The sequence below is a fragment of the Lactuca sativa genome, chromosome 3, assembly GCF_002870075.4.
Source record: "Lactuca sativa cultivar Salinas chromosome 3, Lsat_Salinas_v11, whole genome shotgun sequence".
Taxonomy (NCBI): Eukaryota; Viridiplantae; Streptophyta; class Magnoliopsida; order Asterales; family Asteraceae; genus Lactuca; species Lactuca sativa.
Genome location: NC_056625.2, coordinates 63,171,072 through 63,189,223, shown reverse-complemented (window position 1 = coordinate 63,189,223; position 18,152 = coordinate 63,171,072). Strand labels below are relative to the sequence as shown.

General features: G+C 32.9%; 2 protein-coding genes across 2 annotated transcripts; one reads left to right on the top strand and one right to left on the bottom strand.

Annotated features, from left to right (window-relative positions):
* The first annotated feature begins 7,503 nt into the window (after nucleotides 1-7,503).
* On the top strand, nucleotides 7,504-10,974 carry LOC111884310 (amino acid permease 3). The gene is made up of 8 exons (XM_023880623.3): nucleotides 7,504-7,659; nucleotides 7,738-7,873; nucleotides 7,980-8,213; nucleotides 8,305-8,398; nucleotides 8,603-8,817; nucleotides 9,628-9,785; nucleotides 9,880-10,107; nucleotides 10,411-10,974. The coding sequence occupies exons 1-8, from the start codon at nucleotides 7,612-7,614 to the stop codon at nucleotides 10,834-10,836; spliced, it is 1,539 nt and encodes a 512-aa protein (XP_023736391.1). The 5' UTR covers nucleotides 7,504-7,611; the 3' UTR covers nucleotides 10,837-10,974.
* Nucleotides 10,975-12,137: 1,163 nt separating this feature from the next.
* On the bottom strand, nucleotides 12,138-14,023 carry LOC111884273 (protein EARLY-RESPONSIVE TO DEHYDRATION 7, chloroplastic). The gene is made up of 4 exons (XM_023880586.3): nucleotides 13,008-14,023; nucleotides 12,756-12,922; nucleotides 12,581-12,665; nucleotides 12,138-12,482 (listed from the first exon to the last, which is right to left on the bottom strand). Exons 1-4 carry the CDS (start codon nucleotides 13,877-13,879, stop codon nucleotides 12,290-12,292), a joined length of 1,317 nt encoding a protein of 438 aa, XP_023736354.1. The 5' UTR covers nucleotides 13,880-14,023; the 3' UTR covers nucleotides 12,138-12,289.
* Nucleotides 14,024-18,152: the final 4,129 nt, after the last annotated feature.

Sequence of the window (18,152 nt, the reverse complement as noted above, 5' to 3'; positions counted from 1 at the left end):
TGAAAACGTTTCAATGAAAAGTAACCATTTCCATTTTATTTTTGTTTTACTGTGAAAACCTTTTGGACTTTTTACGGTGTTCGCCTTAAAGTTGAGTTTTTTTATTTTTTTATTATGTTTTTTATTTTTTTTATCCAAATAATTAAGGTGTTTGGTTTTGGAAAATTATTTTCATTTTTAGAGAAAACATTTAGTTGTGATTTCAATGAAATTTTTTGAAAATGTTTTTGATTGAAATTGGTGGAATTTTCATTTTCAATTTTAAAAATTTACAAAATTTTGAAAAAAATATAAAAATTATTTTTCTATTTTATATACAATTTGAAAAAAAAAAAAAAACAAATTTCATTTTCTTGTAAATTATTTGAAAACTAGATCAAAATTTTGAAAATTTTAAAAATGCGTTTTTAAATTTTCATTTTTATTTTCTTTTTCTTTTTTAAATTTGAACCCAAAGTTAAGTTATTATTTTTTCGGTTTTTGTCCTACCTTTCAAAAAATTATTTTAGAACTAAGTTTTTTTTTTTTTTGAATTATTTTTACAACTTATTATCTTACATGTTTTTATACAAATTAGTTTTTTTTTTTTTTTTTTTTTTTTTTTTTTTTTTTTTTTTACAATACTAGTTTTATAGCCTTTGCTTGCTATTGTTTTTGTATATGTTTTAAAAAGTCCAGTTTATGCGATAAATACTTCATTGTCATTGTTTTATCGTACCTTGTGTTGATACTCATTTTCACTATTCATGTTGTTAGAGATAAATTGTTATCTCAAACCATATATATTTGAAACATTTGCATTTTCACATTTCCTAAATTAATGAAATTTATTATAATAGTTATAAATTTTTAATAACTTTGTATATTTCTATTTATATATATATATATATATATATATATATATATATATATATATATATATATATATATATATATATTTTATTATTATAAAAATGATCAATCATTTTACTAAACACACTCATACACAAATCACATACAAAAATTAAAGAGAATATGAAGATAAAAATATAATAGATCATCAAGGTTGAAGGTTTTTGAATTGTTGATTTCTAAAAGAAAATGTTGAATTGTGGAGTATATTTGATAGAACTCAAATCGGGAATCATAATCAAGGTTTTAAAATACTAAAAGCTAAACGATGTTATTTTGTTCTTTTTTAATTTATTTTCATATATTTTCCTTCAACTTTCTTTACATTTCAAGAAAAATTTTATGATTGTATTTTAAAAGCCAAAAGACAAAGATTGACTATGTTTTAGTTTAATTGTTACAATTTCTTAAAGGTGTATGCTTTTAGTTTGCAATGTGTTATATGATTGTCTGATTGAGTTTTGTCGTATGCAACAAATATAATTTCAAAAGTATAATTATATTATTAATGAATATATTAGTAGAAGATATATGAGTTTTAAAATTTGACAACATGACAAGATGTCCAATCTATATATCTATTATAATAGTGAACTATCCTTGCAACATATTTATCAAAAACTTCCACTACAACTCATAAGTCATTTTTAACTAAAAACTAATTAGTAACTACAACTAACTTATACATACATGTATGATTAGTTATGTATACTTATGATTTTAACTTTAAAATAATTACTAACTTCAAGTGAAGAGTTTTCTTAACTTATGGTTAGTATATGATAATTATTACATTTATTTGGTTAATATAAATATATAAATAATTCACATATGTAGATGAGATTTATAGAATTCGGTGCATAATATAGAGAAAAAAATGAATTAAGAACACTCAAAACTATATATTATGGTGCATGTATTCATATTGAATGAGGAAGATAAATATACAAATTTATATAAGCAGAATATAAAAAAAATTATATTGTTTGAAAATAATATGAAACAAAATTTTAAGGTTATTTTTTTCTATTTTACTACGTTGAATCCTATATATATTCTATTTTTCGACACCAAATGAGATACACTAAAAAGGATCCACAATAATACGATATTCACATATGACATTTGTACTATTATATGTATGTTTTAATTATACCGTAGTATATAGATATTATTAAATATGTGGTTGAATGAAAATAAATTTATGGTTATTTTTCTATTCTACTATGTGGAATCCTTTATATTGTATTTTTCTATAGCAAATGAGATTCACTAAAAAAGGTCGACAATAATACGATATTCACTGTAGTACTTCATAGATATTATTAAATGTGTTGTTGATGTTGGTTATATTATCGTGTTAAATATGAGATTATGTTTTTCTGTTCAAAATTTTTGATGGAAATATTATTATAGTTAGATAATATATATTGTGGTGATCATGTTATAATTAATGTCATATTAAAATTAAATCCAAAAGGTATAGGTTCATTTATAGGGCAAATGTTATATTAGTCCATCGAACTTTTCGTGTTTATTTTAAAACGTCACCCAACCTTTTTTTTTGTACATTAAGGGCATAAACTATCGTTTGACCTAAAGTCACTTGACCCTCCATAACAGGTTTCTCGTCTCCTCCAACCCGGTCCCATTGTAACAAGTTTCCCCTCTCCAAAAGAGCTAGTTTGTGAGAAGCCTAAAAGAAATAGTGCATCCAAAATATAATATCGCAAACCATTTCATGAAATGGGTCCAATTTCTCTTTTTGTTTTTTATTGGAATTAAATATATCAGAGAATGGACACAAAAAAGAGATCAACGACTATAGGTCAATGTTCCAAGAGATGACTTTTTTTTTTTGTTTGGTTCTTTGCTGGAGCTCATCGCCTGTAGCAGGATATCAGAGTGGAGGCAGGAGGTGAATATCGAAGGCATCGATCTGGGGGGTTGTTGCTTGAAGGAAGATGATAGGTGTCGACATTGACAAGTGATATGGTTCTAACGATGGTGATCGGATGGCAATGAAGATCGGAGCAGTGAGAGAGACCGATATTAAAACATGGTCGAGTTGCAGGTGGTTCAGATGCAAGAGAAAACAAAGATCGAGAACGAATTTGATGAAAACCTAATTTTGTAAGATTCTATACAAATTTCTATCCTCGAGGGCTTGAAATCGAATGAAAACCTAGTTTTGTCAAGATTTTGTTTAATGTCCAACTGATATCATGTATTCAATTGAATAGGCTGTCAATAACATAATTAGTTTTCCCTTTAATCATTCTGCTTTTTCTCCTCCTGTTCATACATAATTACTGCTAAAATTAAGTTTTTCTTGTTAATGGGTTTGCAGTACACAACCACTATAAAGATAGGTGCTCATTTTCTGATTTTCTCATCCCAAAAACTCTCTATACCTCTCAAGTCGTTTCGGAAGTCCTCCTAATGGCACGAAGCTTCCGGTGCAATTAGGTCTGGCAATGGAGCGGGTTTTGAACCTGATCCGATCCAAACCCTTAATAATTATACGGGTTTGGGGCACAGTTTTTGATCTGTTTACCCGTTAACGACCCGTACCCGTTAACCCTTTTATTAAAAGGGTCGGGTATGGATCATCACCGATCCGCTCCGTTTATAACCCGCCCCATATAAATTTCAGAATTATACATTTATATTTTATACTTCCTAAAGTTTACTTTAAAATCCAATCGAAAGTCCAAAGAGAAAATGCCAAAGACTAAATTGTTTTTACATTGGACTCGAGGACTAAACTGTTTTTACATTGGACTCAATTTCTAGACTTCCAATCTTCTCCTAATAATCATGATGTCATTTCATTTATATTTCATCATGTAATCACCAATTTCATTTACAAATCAATAAAGTCATTTATCAACTGGAAGAAAATTTGTAATTGTTATTCTCTATCAATGCAATCGATGGTCAAAAACTAATCGGAAGTAACTACAATAATGATTTTAATTCCAATCGAACGTCCACGAGTACGTAAAGTGTATACTAAATCAACTTTTTTTTTTTACATGTAATAATTGTGATTTTATGATTTAAGTAAAATGTGTTTGATTATTCTAAAAACCTACGGGTTATGGGGCGGGTTTGGATATCTGTTGATTCGGTGGATAAGGGTATGGGTTTGATTATTTAAAATCCTGCGGGTTACGGAGCGAGTTTGGATCGGATTTTGAAATTTGTTAAAAGGGTTTGGATCAATGTCGATTCGCTCCAAACCCGACCCATTGCCAGGTCTAGGTGCAATGGCTTGGATGCTTCAGAATACGCTACTAGAGTGAGTTCACGACCCCTATTTCACTATTTTAAATGTTTTAGGGGGGGGGGGGGGGGGGGGGGAATACATGATTATCAAATGGTTTTATCAAAATATATTTATGTCCATGAATATTAAATCATTTTATAAAGCTTAAAGCTTTGGATAATATGACTATAGATACTATGCCTAGTTGTAAACTATGATATTATACCTAAGAGATATGATGCTCGATGGTATAAGAACATATAATGCCTAGATGTTATAATGGCCAAATCCATAGGATAACGTAGTGCCTAGAAGTTATGTTGGTCAAATGTATAGATATGCACCGGACCTACTTGTTACTCTGCCCAAATATCTTGTTTTCAAATAACCATAATTAGGGTATATATAATAATACTTATATATACAAAATAATTATGAGATCATAAGTTATAATTAGCAAATATAAGATAAAAGATTTATATTGTGATAGTTATAGGAAATCCCTAGCAAGGATAAATGATAAAAGATAAAAGATAAATACCTAAGGTTAATTTGTTAGTGAGTTGATAATATTCATCCAAAGGCCTTGATTAAATTCGGCATTGCCCAATACCTATAATCATTAATATTTGGAGAGCTAGATAGATATGTATAGATCTATATGGGGATTTACACCCCCACATGTGATTGTTAGCTACAATCCTGACATGATAACTTTCTTATTATTCACTATTCGACGTCCGATGAAGCATCGTGGCAGGGAAAATTATTAGTCACACATCGTCGATTATGGGGGCTCATGATAATACATTACAAAAACCTTAGAGAACCAACTACCATTAGGGACGCCTTAAAATGGTAGATAAAATACGTTAGGGTTGTTAGTTATCCTACAAAGATAGTTAATTAAGATTAATAAGATATCCTAAAAAGATAATAAGATAGGATCGTTAGATATCCTATAAAGATAGTAAGTTTGCATTAATAATACATCCTAAAAGTCAATAAGATAGGTTTAGTAGATAAAGATGTGATATAATAAGACATATGAAACTAGGAATCTAGTAAGGTAAAGATTACTAAAAAGTTTTCAAAAGAGTTTATTATACTTTTACCTCAAAACCTGTGAACTCGCCAACATCAAGTTGACATTTTGAAAAGCGCATGTGTTCCTAGGAAGGAATAGAAATCAAGTCAGGAAAGGATTATCGGCAGGAAGACTTGTAGATTCTTTTTTAGTTAAGGTAAATTATGATCGACGCTCTGTGATTTGGAAAATCTATGTACCATCACCACTCGACGTTTTCCGCCATCGGCCAGGGAGGGTGTGACAGACTGGTATTAGAGCTAGTTGCTATAGCAAATTATCATTTCTTTAGGAATTACGAATATAGCTTAGGACTCCAACTAGGTTTGTCCTCAAACCTATAAATAAAAATATTACTATTAATTACCTAACCGATAGACTACGTACTGGAGAGGTGCCTAGGCTGGAATTGTCGTCTTGGGTTGTTGGATTTCAGAACAGCTATACGCCAAAATGGTCCTGCCCACCGACTTTTACTACATGGGCAAACCTTACTTAGTCTAGAAGTACCAAACAATAGTAATCGCCAATCTCGAAAAATGTATACAAATCTAAAACATGATCCACAAAGACATGTAGCCAAGATTGTTTAGTGTGTAGAGGTTGAGTCACGCCTAAACGTATCTTGATCAAGTATGTTTAGTCTTGACTGAATCAATACATCGACTGAATTGGGGATAGATAAACGATAAAACAAAAGTCATATATACAAATACAAACAACATACATAAAATGCATCAAAATACATCCTAAGCATCAAAATACAATGTATCAAACCTAAAAACCTCAACCTACTCATCGCTGCTCTCATACTCAGCCTCCTCGTCCTCCGTGCCCTCATTGCTATCATCATCAGTGTCTCCAGGATGTGTGCCTGAAGTGCCCGCACCATCATGATCGATGCCCCGTGGCTGATAAAGGGGTGGAACAGTAGGACCCAACCTAGGAAAAGGTGGACGGTCAATCCCCAGATGCCGCATCACCTCAGTGATCGAAGCCATAATCCAATGACGCTCATCTTGTGCAGCAAGTAGACACTACATCACGTCACGTAGATTCAGCTCTAGCTGATCAGGCTTCTCGTATCTAGTGAATGCGATCAAATGCGAATGAGATGTGAATGCGATCCGATGTGAATGTGATTATGGAATACTGGATGTGAATGCTCTTTTGCAACGATAGTATGTTACTGTTTAATTGCGATCATTCACAACTAGTTGTAACACAACATTCTGGAACATTCGCATCGAGTTGGATGGTATTGTTCATTTTGCATCAGAATAATCATTGTTGGTTCGCATTTGTATGATTTATATAGGATCGCATCGCAACGATTCATTGGAACAATCGCAACGAACTTGTTTTCGCAACCATCAATCGCAACAAGCTTGCGTCGAAACACGTGTTGGTCAATATTATATCCAACGGTTAAAATGATTGTTCTGCGTCAGGATTGACTGATTGGTGGATATTCATCGGTTAAACTTATTGTCCAACGGTGAAAAGCCAATTTTGTGTCGGTTTTTTGAACGTTATGATTGTCTTGTGCCAGTTTTCAACATATTGACATATTTAAACAATTTTTTGTCAAACAATAGATGGTACACTTTACGTTGAAGAACTCAACGGACAAAACAAATACTTTTTATTTTCTTTTTTTGTTCTCAAACTTCTGTGTATTATCCAAATAAGGAATTGAGAGTACCATTCAAATACTTCGATTTGAAAGTGTTCAACACGATCTCAAAATTTCCAAGTGTCTTTAATCCCAAATCATTATCAGAAATCGAACCATATTTCTAACATCTCAGATTAAATCATTATCAGAAATCGAACCATATTTCTAACATCTCACATATGCAATTAACCTGCTAGACATTTATTTATGTTACCATTTTCTCTATTAAATTATTTCAAATCTATATGCGCAGCAAAGCGCGATAAACATATCTTAGTTCCCTTACGAAACACAATCACAAACACATGCACAGGTATGAACTGGATTTTTGTAAGACCATTGCCGCGTGCCCGCGTTTGTATCTAAAAAGAGAAACCAAAAAATCTGTAAAACAAAATTTATTATTTTTTAGGGAATTATTATTTAAATATCTACTTTACATTCTTTTTGAAGGAAATATAACATATAAACCAGCTTGATAACAATGACGCTATCAATAATTAATTCTACATCTAAGCAAATTATAATAAATTTAAGAGTTTTTTTTTTTTTTGGCTCGATCACTATTTCTATAACTTTTTAAGCTTTCATATACCTTTCTCCTATAAATCCCCACCTCAGTTTCTCTCAAACATTCACCAAAATCTCTCTTTCTCTCTTCCTCCCATCATCAATATCTTCACAATGTTGCCAAGAAGTAGAACCATGCCATCAAGAATCGTTCATGGAGTTGTAAGTTCAATATAAATATGTATACAATTCCATGGTATTTATTTCTTTTTACTTGAAATAATTTATTTACATTCTTAGGTCGAAGAGCGACACGATATCATGCACTATTGGAAAGTTGATGATCGAACTAACGCTAGCACCGAGACCCAAGCCATGAACATTGAAGACAATTATTCAAAGAGTTTCGATGATGATGGTCGTTTAAAGCGTACAGGTAAATATCATATACTATTAGTATTAATTAATTAATCTATAAGTAACCATGTCTAAAGTTCACTATATTTTCAAGGGCTTATGATGATTTTCTCGTGAATTATAAGGTACTTTTTGGACAGCATCATCACATATCATCACCGCAGTGATCGGGTCAGGAGTCTTATCCTTGGCATGGGCCGTTGGGCAACTCGGTTGGGTTGCTGGACCGATCATTATGATACTGTTTGCTTTAGTTATTCTTTATACTTCTAATTTGTTGTCGCAGTGTTATAGGTCCGGTGACCCGGTCACCGGACCTAGAAGCTATACCTACATGGAGGCTGTAAAGGCTCATCTAGGTATAAAACATTGTAGCATTATATTTACATAAATTTGAAAGCATGAATGATAAGAATTGAGAACTTAATCATATCTTGATTGTTTTTGTAGGAGGGCGTAAAGTGAAAGTATGTGGCATGATACAATACATCAATTTATTTGGGGTTGCAATTGGTTACACGATCGCAGCCTCGGTTAGCATGATGTAAGCCATTATTTAGTTAAGTTGATGACCTCCATTGCACTTAATATATATAAAAAGTATGTGAGCATTAGAAATCAAACTTGACCACTAATATATTTGTTTAAAAATCTTGGATTTTCTTGACTTAATGATTGGTTTTTACTGGAGATTAAGATAGATTATAAGGCTTTTATAGTAAAGTTATCGAAATTATATTAATTTCAGGGCGATAAAAAGATCAAATTGTTTTCACAAAAGCCATGGAAAGGACCCATGCCATATGTCAAGCAATGGATACATGATAACATTTGGGATTATAGAAATACTTTTTTCCCAGATTCCAGATTTCGATCAAGTATGGTGGCTTTCCATAGTTGCAGCTATTATGTCGTTCACTTACTCTTTTATCGGTCTTGCACTTGGGATTGCAGAAACGACAGGTATGTATGTATAGGATTTTAATTTATCGACGTTTATATATATTGAAAAAGAAGAACCTTTATCTTTTTCTCATTTTATCTTGTCCCCTAAAATACACACAAGCATATAAAGGGGCTTTATAAGATGATAAAAATGATCATGATATTTGTTGGTAGCTTGAAATATTGCGATTATGGTAGGATCAATGATTGATGTCCTAAGCCTAACTCAATGATAAAATATATAAAAATAAATAATAATAAAAAGTATATAGTGAGACCTGAATTAATTAATCATTAGTTCAAGATTCACTTAGATACTATTTAGAATGGTTTCTAGATATAAGAAATTAGAAATCATGAGGTGTTGTCCTTCATGTTCGAGGTTAAAGATTCAAGTATCATTTAGGATATAAGTGGAATTAAGAGTAGCTTACAAGTATATACAATTTGTCAGTTTTAAAAAATAAAAAATAATATTAAAAATAAGTTTCACAGCAATGAAAAAGGAAAAGAAAACTTTGGTTCTATGGAGAATTTCAAGTTATAATTTATTTGATAATTCACGCTTCATTCTTGTGATTGCCTACCATTTAAGAAGAAATGATAAAAAAAGCTTCAAGTTATAATTTATTTCAAATTAAAAGAGAGGATAGTGAATGATGACGAGAAGTTGAGAATCTTTCTTTTTCTAGAACATTTTAGTTGCAAATATCTTTATCTTATCTTTATATATTAATGAATTGTATCTGTATTACAAAGTGTATAAAGATGATGGTGATACTTATAATATAAATATTGTGTATGATTTTTTTTTTTTTTTTTTTGTAGAAAATAAAGAAATCAAAGGGAGTTTGACTGGGATAAGCATAGGAACATTAACTCATGCGGGTACAGTTACTGCAACCCAAAAGTTATGGAGGAGCTTTCAAGCATTAGGAGCTATTGCTTTCGCATATTCATATTCCATTATTCTCATTGAAATTCAGGTAAAAATCAGATAATTTTCTTTCTAAAAATATATTAATAAGACATATTGCAATAGAAATAATATACTTATTAATCTTTTTTAAAATTCTATAGGACACAATTAAAGCACCTCCGGCTGAATATAAGACGATGAAAAAGGCGACTTATTTGAGTATTTTTGTGACGACGGCATTTTATATGCTTTGTGGGTGTATGGGGTATGCTGCTTTTGGAGATGAGGCCCCAGGGAATCTCTTAACCGGGTTCGGGTTTTATGACCCGTATTGGCTACTTGACATAGCCAATATCGCCATTGTAGTGCATCTCGTTGGTGCTTATCAGGTACAAAATATTTAAATCTCTATTTCATGATTATATAAAGCAGTTTACCTTTTGAGTTATTGCGTATATACCATATTTATTGTAAAAACAAAAATACGACACTATTCAATGATAAATGATCAATTTAATTAAAGAAATTAAGATGTCTACGTACATATTTTACATTTGCATGTCTACAAAATTAATGCATGGTTTCTTTCTTAATCTTTCCTAAAAGATGATCATTTTTATGATAGTTTCAAGTGTGATGATGTTGTTATAACATGTTAAGATTATTGTTACTGACTTCGTAAAAAAATTTAGGTTTATTGCCAACCATTATTTGCATTCGTGGAGAAATGGAGTGCACAAAGATGGTCGAATAGTGATTTTGTGACAGCGGAATATGACCTCCCAATTCCCTTTTATGGGATTTTTCATGTCAATTTCTTTCGTGTTGTGTGGAGAACTATTTTTGTGATTGTAACCACTGTCATAGCAATGCTTATGCCTTTCTTTAACGATGTGGTTGGACTACTAGGAGCCTTAGGGTTTTGGCCATTGACAGTTTACTTCCCTATTGAAATGTATATGTCTCAAAAGAAGATCAAAAAATGGTCAAGCCAATGGATCGGGTTTCAGATACTCAGTTTCGGGTGCCTTTTGGTTTCTATAGCAGCGGCTGTTGGATCGGTTGCAGGAGTTGTGCTAGATTTGAAGACTTACAAGCCATTCAAGACCAGTTATTGATCAATAACATGTTTAATGATATATGCAATCTCTACGAGAGTTTTAATGGACAGCTTTTGATGTATTCTTATCTTATGTAGATCAATGAAGTGTTAATACTTTTTTTTTGAAATATTATGTATTATTAAATGGGGAAAATACTAATGTAGCCAAAAACACCAATTACTTATCCAAAATTAGCCAAAAAAACACATCAGTCAAAACTAGCCCACGAAACAGTAGATTGGTTAGGGTTGACTACGGTCAATGTGAGAAAACTATTATTTCATTGCAATGGACTACTGTTTCGTGGTTCGTCTACTGTTTTGTGGCCCATTGGCCGATAGTATATAATGTCTTTTTTCAGTAATTTTTTCTTCCATTGTCTACTATTTTCTCTCAATTGAGCACCCGAAGAACAACTAGATACGTCCATTTTGAATCAAAATTTTACGGTATTGTTGATTAGAAGTAGTTTTTGTATATAAGGATAACTTTTTTTTTGAAAAAAATTAAAAAAAAAACAAAAAAACAAAAGAAATATAAAACCGTAGGTTTCATACGAAACCTACGGTGTACAAGTCCACAATGCATAGATTGTGCAGTGTGGATTTGTACACTGTGGCTTTAAAGAAAACGTAGATTTTTTCAAAAACCGTAGTTTATAGAAAGAAAACCGTAGGTTTTAAAAAACCCTACAGTTTTATATCTTTAAAATGAAAAAACAATATTTTTTATACAAAACACGAAACAGTAAAAATTTTAGCGAAACATTAGCCAAAACTAAATACCTACGGTGGGCTATTTTGGGACAATTACTAATTTTTTGCAAAAAATGATTAATTACTTTTCTAATTTAGCTAGATTAGTAATTACCCCTTACTAAATCCATAATAATAACAGCGAATTAGGAACTAAATAACCCCAGGATCCCCATCTCCTCCTATCTTTCATAAATCCATCTCCCATCTTCAATCAATCTGTTTCTTTCGATAAAATTGGACTGCTTTTTTTCAGGTTGCACGTAATATCAACATTTTGTGGTGTTGTTATATATTCTTACTTTCGTTGTGTGTTAATTCTTCATGGTTTCTTTTCTTTTTAATTTCATACCCATTTCATTTTCTTTTTAATAAAAGGTTAGCTTATAAGGTAGTTTATAAATTATTTTAATATTACTCACAAAAAACTAAATAAGCTCGATAACATACTTGAATAGTTTGAGCCCTAAATTGACTTGAATCAAGTCAATTTCAAATATCTCAAGAACCAGCTCAACTCTTTTACAAACAAGACCTTTCAAAACTCATAACATCAAAAGCGAATCAAACCTAACCGATAAAATTACATATTGTAATCAAGATAATAACAAAATTTGATTTCCTTAATTAGGATAAACAAAAAGGAAATGACAAAAGAATGAATGAAAACACATTATCACATAAATATTAACACCAAGAAACTTTTATAACTTCTATGTATTCGACTTAGATTTTGATTTAGATGATTTCGACTGTAAGGCTGCAGCTTTCACAAGTGTTGTTGGCTTGATTGCACTTTTTGGGTTCAGTGCTTTTCGTAGTTTAAACACAGCCCAAGCTGTCCCTATCGCATGCCCTGCTGCACCCATCCCTTCATGTGTAACTTTTGCTGCATCTTCCCCATGCCTTCATCACCAATTACCATCAATTAGTTCAAGAAATTGCTATTGATTTCTTTATATTACAACAGAATTGTATTTTAATTATATGACAAAGTGTGTTACCTGTGTGAAACGTAGTCCGTTGTGACAGTTGATGTTGTGGACATCACATTTCTCCCTGCAACTTCAAGGGATTCACATACTTTATCTGCGAACAAAAACCCAGAAACAGAATTAAGAAATGATTCGACAATTGTTTATGGAAATATAAAAAAATGATTTAAGAAGGGAGACATACTGAAACCATCCAAAGACGCGAGAATTATTTCACCAGGGATGAAGTTGAAGAACTTCTTGCCGGGTTTGGAGTTCACGAGGGAGCCTGTGATGAATCCAGATACCTTCACAACACCAGAAAGAATCCCGGTTGCTACGCCTTCTGACATCTTTGTCAATCTCTTAACCCTGAAACAAAATGAAATTGAATAGATTAGGAATTAGAAGTGTTCGATGGATAAAAGTAATGTTGTAGAAGAAAACAAGATGATACCTCTTCACTCTCTTCAAAGCTTTTGGACTAACTTCAGATTTTGAACCAGGTTTCGTCCTCTTCTTCAAAAACTCGTTTCCCCATTTTAATCGATCCACAGTCACATCTCCACACCACAAAATCCCCTTGATTAACTGACCTGATCCCGCAGCAATCATCCTCGCAACAGACCCACTGTAATCCTCAACATTTGGCGCCAACGTCGTCCAATACGCCGCGGCTTTAGCCTCCGCAGAACCACCATTATCCACCGCCACCGCTGCTGCCACACTCCTCTTGACCTCTTTCACCGAAAACGCACTATACTCCTCTAAAACCCGATCGAACTCCTCTAACTCCTTCTCCAGACCTTTACCCGAAATCGTTAGCCCGTAATTTAACAAACTCTCAGACTCGAAATCCGAATCGTTTCCGGATTTTGTATCGGAAGGCACGCGAAGAGTGAAGAAATAGTGTGATCCGTCTAATTTCACGGCGGCTTCGTCTTTCGCAAGCGGCCATTGAATTACGTCGCCGACACGTGCTAGGACAGCGACAACGGTGTTCCCTTGACGGAGGCGGATTATTTCTAATTCCCCGGAAGCAAGTTCGACGCTCTGTTGCTCGTCGATTAAGTGGATGATTGAACCTGGGATTTTGATAACAACTTCTTCAGATGATTCGAATGGCGACAGTAGTTGTGGAGCGTAAGACTGATGGGCGTCAACCAACAGATCTTCGTGGATATCATTCATATCAATAGTTGGGTATAGAGACGGAGCAGAAGGAGAATAGGATGATGATGAATAAGAATATGTCGAGGCTGAATCTGGGTGTGATTGAATTACTTCTGGATACAGATTTCTAGGGTTTTTTAGGTTTTGCGATGCCATTTTTGATCAAATTACCAGGCGGATTAAGATTTGGGGGGTTTTTATGAGGATGGAGTCTTAGAAATTAAGAAACTGCAATCGCGTAGACGAGTGGAAAAACGAGTAAGGTGCGTGGCCCAACAGCACGACTTTCTCCCTCCTTTGAAACAATTAGTTTAATTATTTTACTATTAAAAATAACTACATAAATCGTGGATGTGGTTTGGTCAATTGGTCGTACCATCAGTTTTTGTCATTAATTATCTTGGCTAATTCAATCCTTCAATTTGTTTAATGTACCCTCTTATATTTATCGTACCATTAGTCCCTGTCATTAAGTATTTGTCTAGTTTAGTCTTTGTGTGCTGTATATTTGATTCTTTATGAGTGATGGTACATATAATAATATCTATTATTTTTCAATGACGGAAACGACATAACTGTTTTATAAAGTTTTTAGGATTAGTCGATTCAGTCTTTAAAGTTGTTGTCTGATTTCATGGGGGTATAAGATAGGTTAGCACCTGTTTTTTTAGTCTCTTTCAACCTATAATAACTGGTATACCATGCGATAGTGACTATTTAGACCAAAAAATTCACATTATACCCTTATAAAGCCAAAAAAATAAGTTCAGAGATCAAATACTTATGTCACTAGATCGAAGTGATTTGGGAGAAAAAAAAACCTAATAAATTGGATAACTTCATTTCACATGAGCATGAGCAGATCATCAAGAAATGGGGTGATGATTGACAACTTCACAACCCCATAAGCCACAAGAAACAATATGATCCAAAATGGAAGAATCCAGTTTCTTCTCTTTTTCTTGTTTTCCAGCTAGGATTGATGGCGACGGTAGGGGTGTCGCGGGGTTGATCCGACGAACTTGGGGTTTAGTATTTGGATTGGTTTTATAAGAAACGAAGGAGAGAATGAGTGGCGTGTTAATAGTGATGGAAGCTAAGCCTATCATCTCTCCCCTTTTGCTCTCCAACGACCAGATGAACAAGAATAACAGAACTTTTATTATCGTTAATTCCATTATCAGGTTTCTTCTTCACCCAAATCACTTCGATCTTGTGGCATAAGCATTTGATATTCGGACTTATTTTGTTGGCTTTATAGGGTCATAATTTTAGTTTTTTTGGTCTAAATGGTCATTGTCGCATGGTGTAATGGAAATTACAGGTTGAAAGGGCCTAAAAGGAATAAAAAAAAAGACTTTCTCTATGGCTTCCTCGTTTTGAGACATTATGGCTTTGGGTTCGACCCCGGTAACAAAGAAGGAATCCATAAAAACTTAGGATCCGACACCATGATAAAATACTACCCTCATGATTAGACCATGTCCCTGAGATTTGATAAAAGAAATGTGCATTTGCGGTTAATTCGTTGTCATTGGATAAGTTAGTAGGAATATGATGGAACGGAAGACCAAGGAAAGAAAGAAGAATGCACCAAAATGCAGGTGCGAGCAGGTCATAACCTACTTTATACCTCCATAAAGCCAGACAATAACTTTAGGGACTAAATCAACCAACCCTAGAAACTTTTTAGGGCATTTGTGTCATTTACCCTTTTCAATGAGAGTCGTTAGTCATCCTTCGATGAATATATGATTAGCGAGACTTATCTCTCAAACCCCATTTAATACGATTTTAGAGGTTTTGTTGTTGTTGTAGTTGTGTATTTATTATATTTTTCACATATAATACAATGTGATACAATGGCGACGCTAAGAACCGTAAAGAGATGACAGATCAACTAGCACCACTCCAATACCGTCAGGGAGCGGTGGTGTTCTTTTCCACCACATTGTGAATGGGTACTAAAACAATAGAGAGAGAGAGAGAGAGAGAGAGAGAGAGGATTTTTGCATGGTAAGTTGTTACTCTGCCAGGCCACATCACGTCAAACACTTTCCATGCTCCAATGGAAATACTTGCCATATCATTACTACATTATTAGCATGACAAGTATCATTAGCATGACGAGTATACCATAGAGTCTAACAGACAAAATGATTATATTGTCTTTGTCTGTTTCTTTTGAAATATATTTATTATTGGCTTATTTTCATAATTTTAACAAAAGAGACATGAAATTACTAATTTAGCCATTATTATATTTCTTTTATTAGTTTTCAATTTTTGAGTTTTAATTTAAATACATAAAAACCCAATTCTATATACCCATAATTTCATCTTCCCTAATCTCACCCTAACCATAATACCCACCACTTTCTTCCTCGTCCTCTCTAAAGAACCACTACCATCTCTTCTGGACATCGGCGTTGGCATCTTTCCAACCACTGTAGTCAGCTTTGGTGTCCTTTTCTAATGGTAGATCCAGACTGAAAGTTAACTAGGTCTGCTAGTGGGAGCATTTTTCTGACTACTTTGAGTAGTTTTTGGTAGTTACCAGAGACTAACAGTTTTTGACAGTTTCATGAGACTTTGAGTAGTTTTTGGCCATTATGAGTGGTTTGCGGCGACCGGGAACATTTTTCGGCGACCGGGTGGTTATTTTCGACTAGTTTTCTTAATACAGTCGTGCACACTAGGATAAAAAAAAAAAAGAAATTTGTTATTTATTGATGCAAGAAGTGCCGGTATCTTGTAAAGTGGGGCCAATTACGTATCTAATAACCATAAATGCAAAGAAGTTACATATATATAATAGGTGTAGCCATTCCAAACGGGGCTATACACCATACTACACAAAGGGTAGCTCCGTTATTGCCTCTTTTTATTTCCTATATTTCTCTCTCATAGAACCAACTATCTTTCTCTTTCATGGACACGATTTATAGCAGAGATGGTGGTAGCAGACAAGATCTATGACAAAGATAGTGGTGCTAATCTAGCGGAGATTGTGATGGTGGACCAGTTATTTGGCAGAAACAATAGTGCATAAGAGATCTTTGGCACAGATGATGGTGTAGAAGTGTAACACCCCATTATTGTCTTATAGTATAATCAACCACTTACATAAATATATGTTTTTGATAAAGGACTATTTAGGATAAATATTCTTGACGAAGGTCATAGTAAACGCAAAAATAAGAGTCCGCATATAAAGAACGTCAAAATCTAACTTCATAAGAACAAGTAATGATTTTTAGAAGTTGCGTGTAGCAGTAAGCGACACAAAAAATTAAATGAAGATCGGTCAATTGTTTGGAAAAACAATCTAAATGAGAATTGAAGGTCTCGTCGATATAAGACAGTCATGAATGGATATTGCATGAGAGAGTTATGATTTTATACGGGATTTAACAGTCTAATCCTATAAAAAATATAGCTTTAAAAATAAAGTGAGAACTAGTGAAAGATCTAGCTTTCATTACCAGATTTCCATATGGATTAATAAGTAATAACATTATAGGTTATTACTCCGTAGGCGCGTTACCTGCCAGTTGGATTGCCAGTAGAATCATCTAGATAACTATCGATCTTTTGAGAAACTATCCAGGTGAGTTATCTCACAATACTATATATGAAAATACATGTCCATGTATGTTAGGATAGAAAACTAATAGAGCAGAGCTCATAGAATAGTCTATATGTGCTTAAGTATAAACTCGTGTAGTAGAAAGTATAATTGTGCCTGTACTAGTAAAATCTAATTGCAGTTTCTATATGCATAATTATTGTAATTAAAGACTTAGTTAAGGGATGATGGTGGAACGGTTAAAGAGGTCGGGAGCATATATGCCTGAGTATTAACGAAATTACGCATAGGTCGTAAGTACACATAGACCCATGTTAACGAAATGGCACGTAGGTCATAAGTACACAGACTAGTGTTAACGAAATGGCACGTAGGCCATAAGTACATGTATTATTGGCAGATTGTGAGCAATTATATGTATGCATGTATATGCATTGTGGTATATGTTATTTTGGGAACTCACTAAGCATCATGCTTACCTAGTTGATTATAAATGTTTTTTAGGTACTTCATGATGGATTAAGGTGTTTAAGATCATAACTAAATTGGCATGACTTGTAATTAAAAGCAAAATCATTTTTTGGGTTGCCCTCAAACCTAGTAACTGAAAAGGATGACATTTGGAAAGAGAAGTTGATTTATTGATTTATTATATGATTAATAAATAACAATAAATGATCTATTAATATATTATGTTATTAATGTATTAATTTGAAATAGTATTGATTAATTAAGAAATAATCATAAATTAATTGGAATTAATTTTGGGATCAATTGGATTAATTAAAGGTGTAAGGACTGGACTGTAATTGTTCAATAGTTGAACAAGAAGAAATTCCA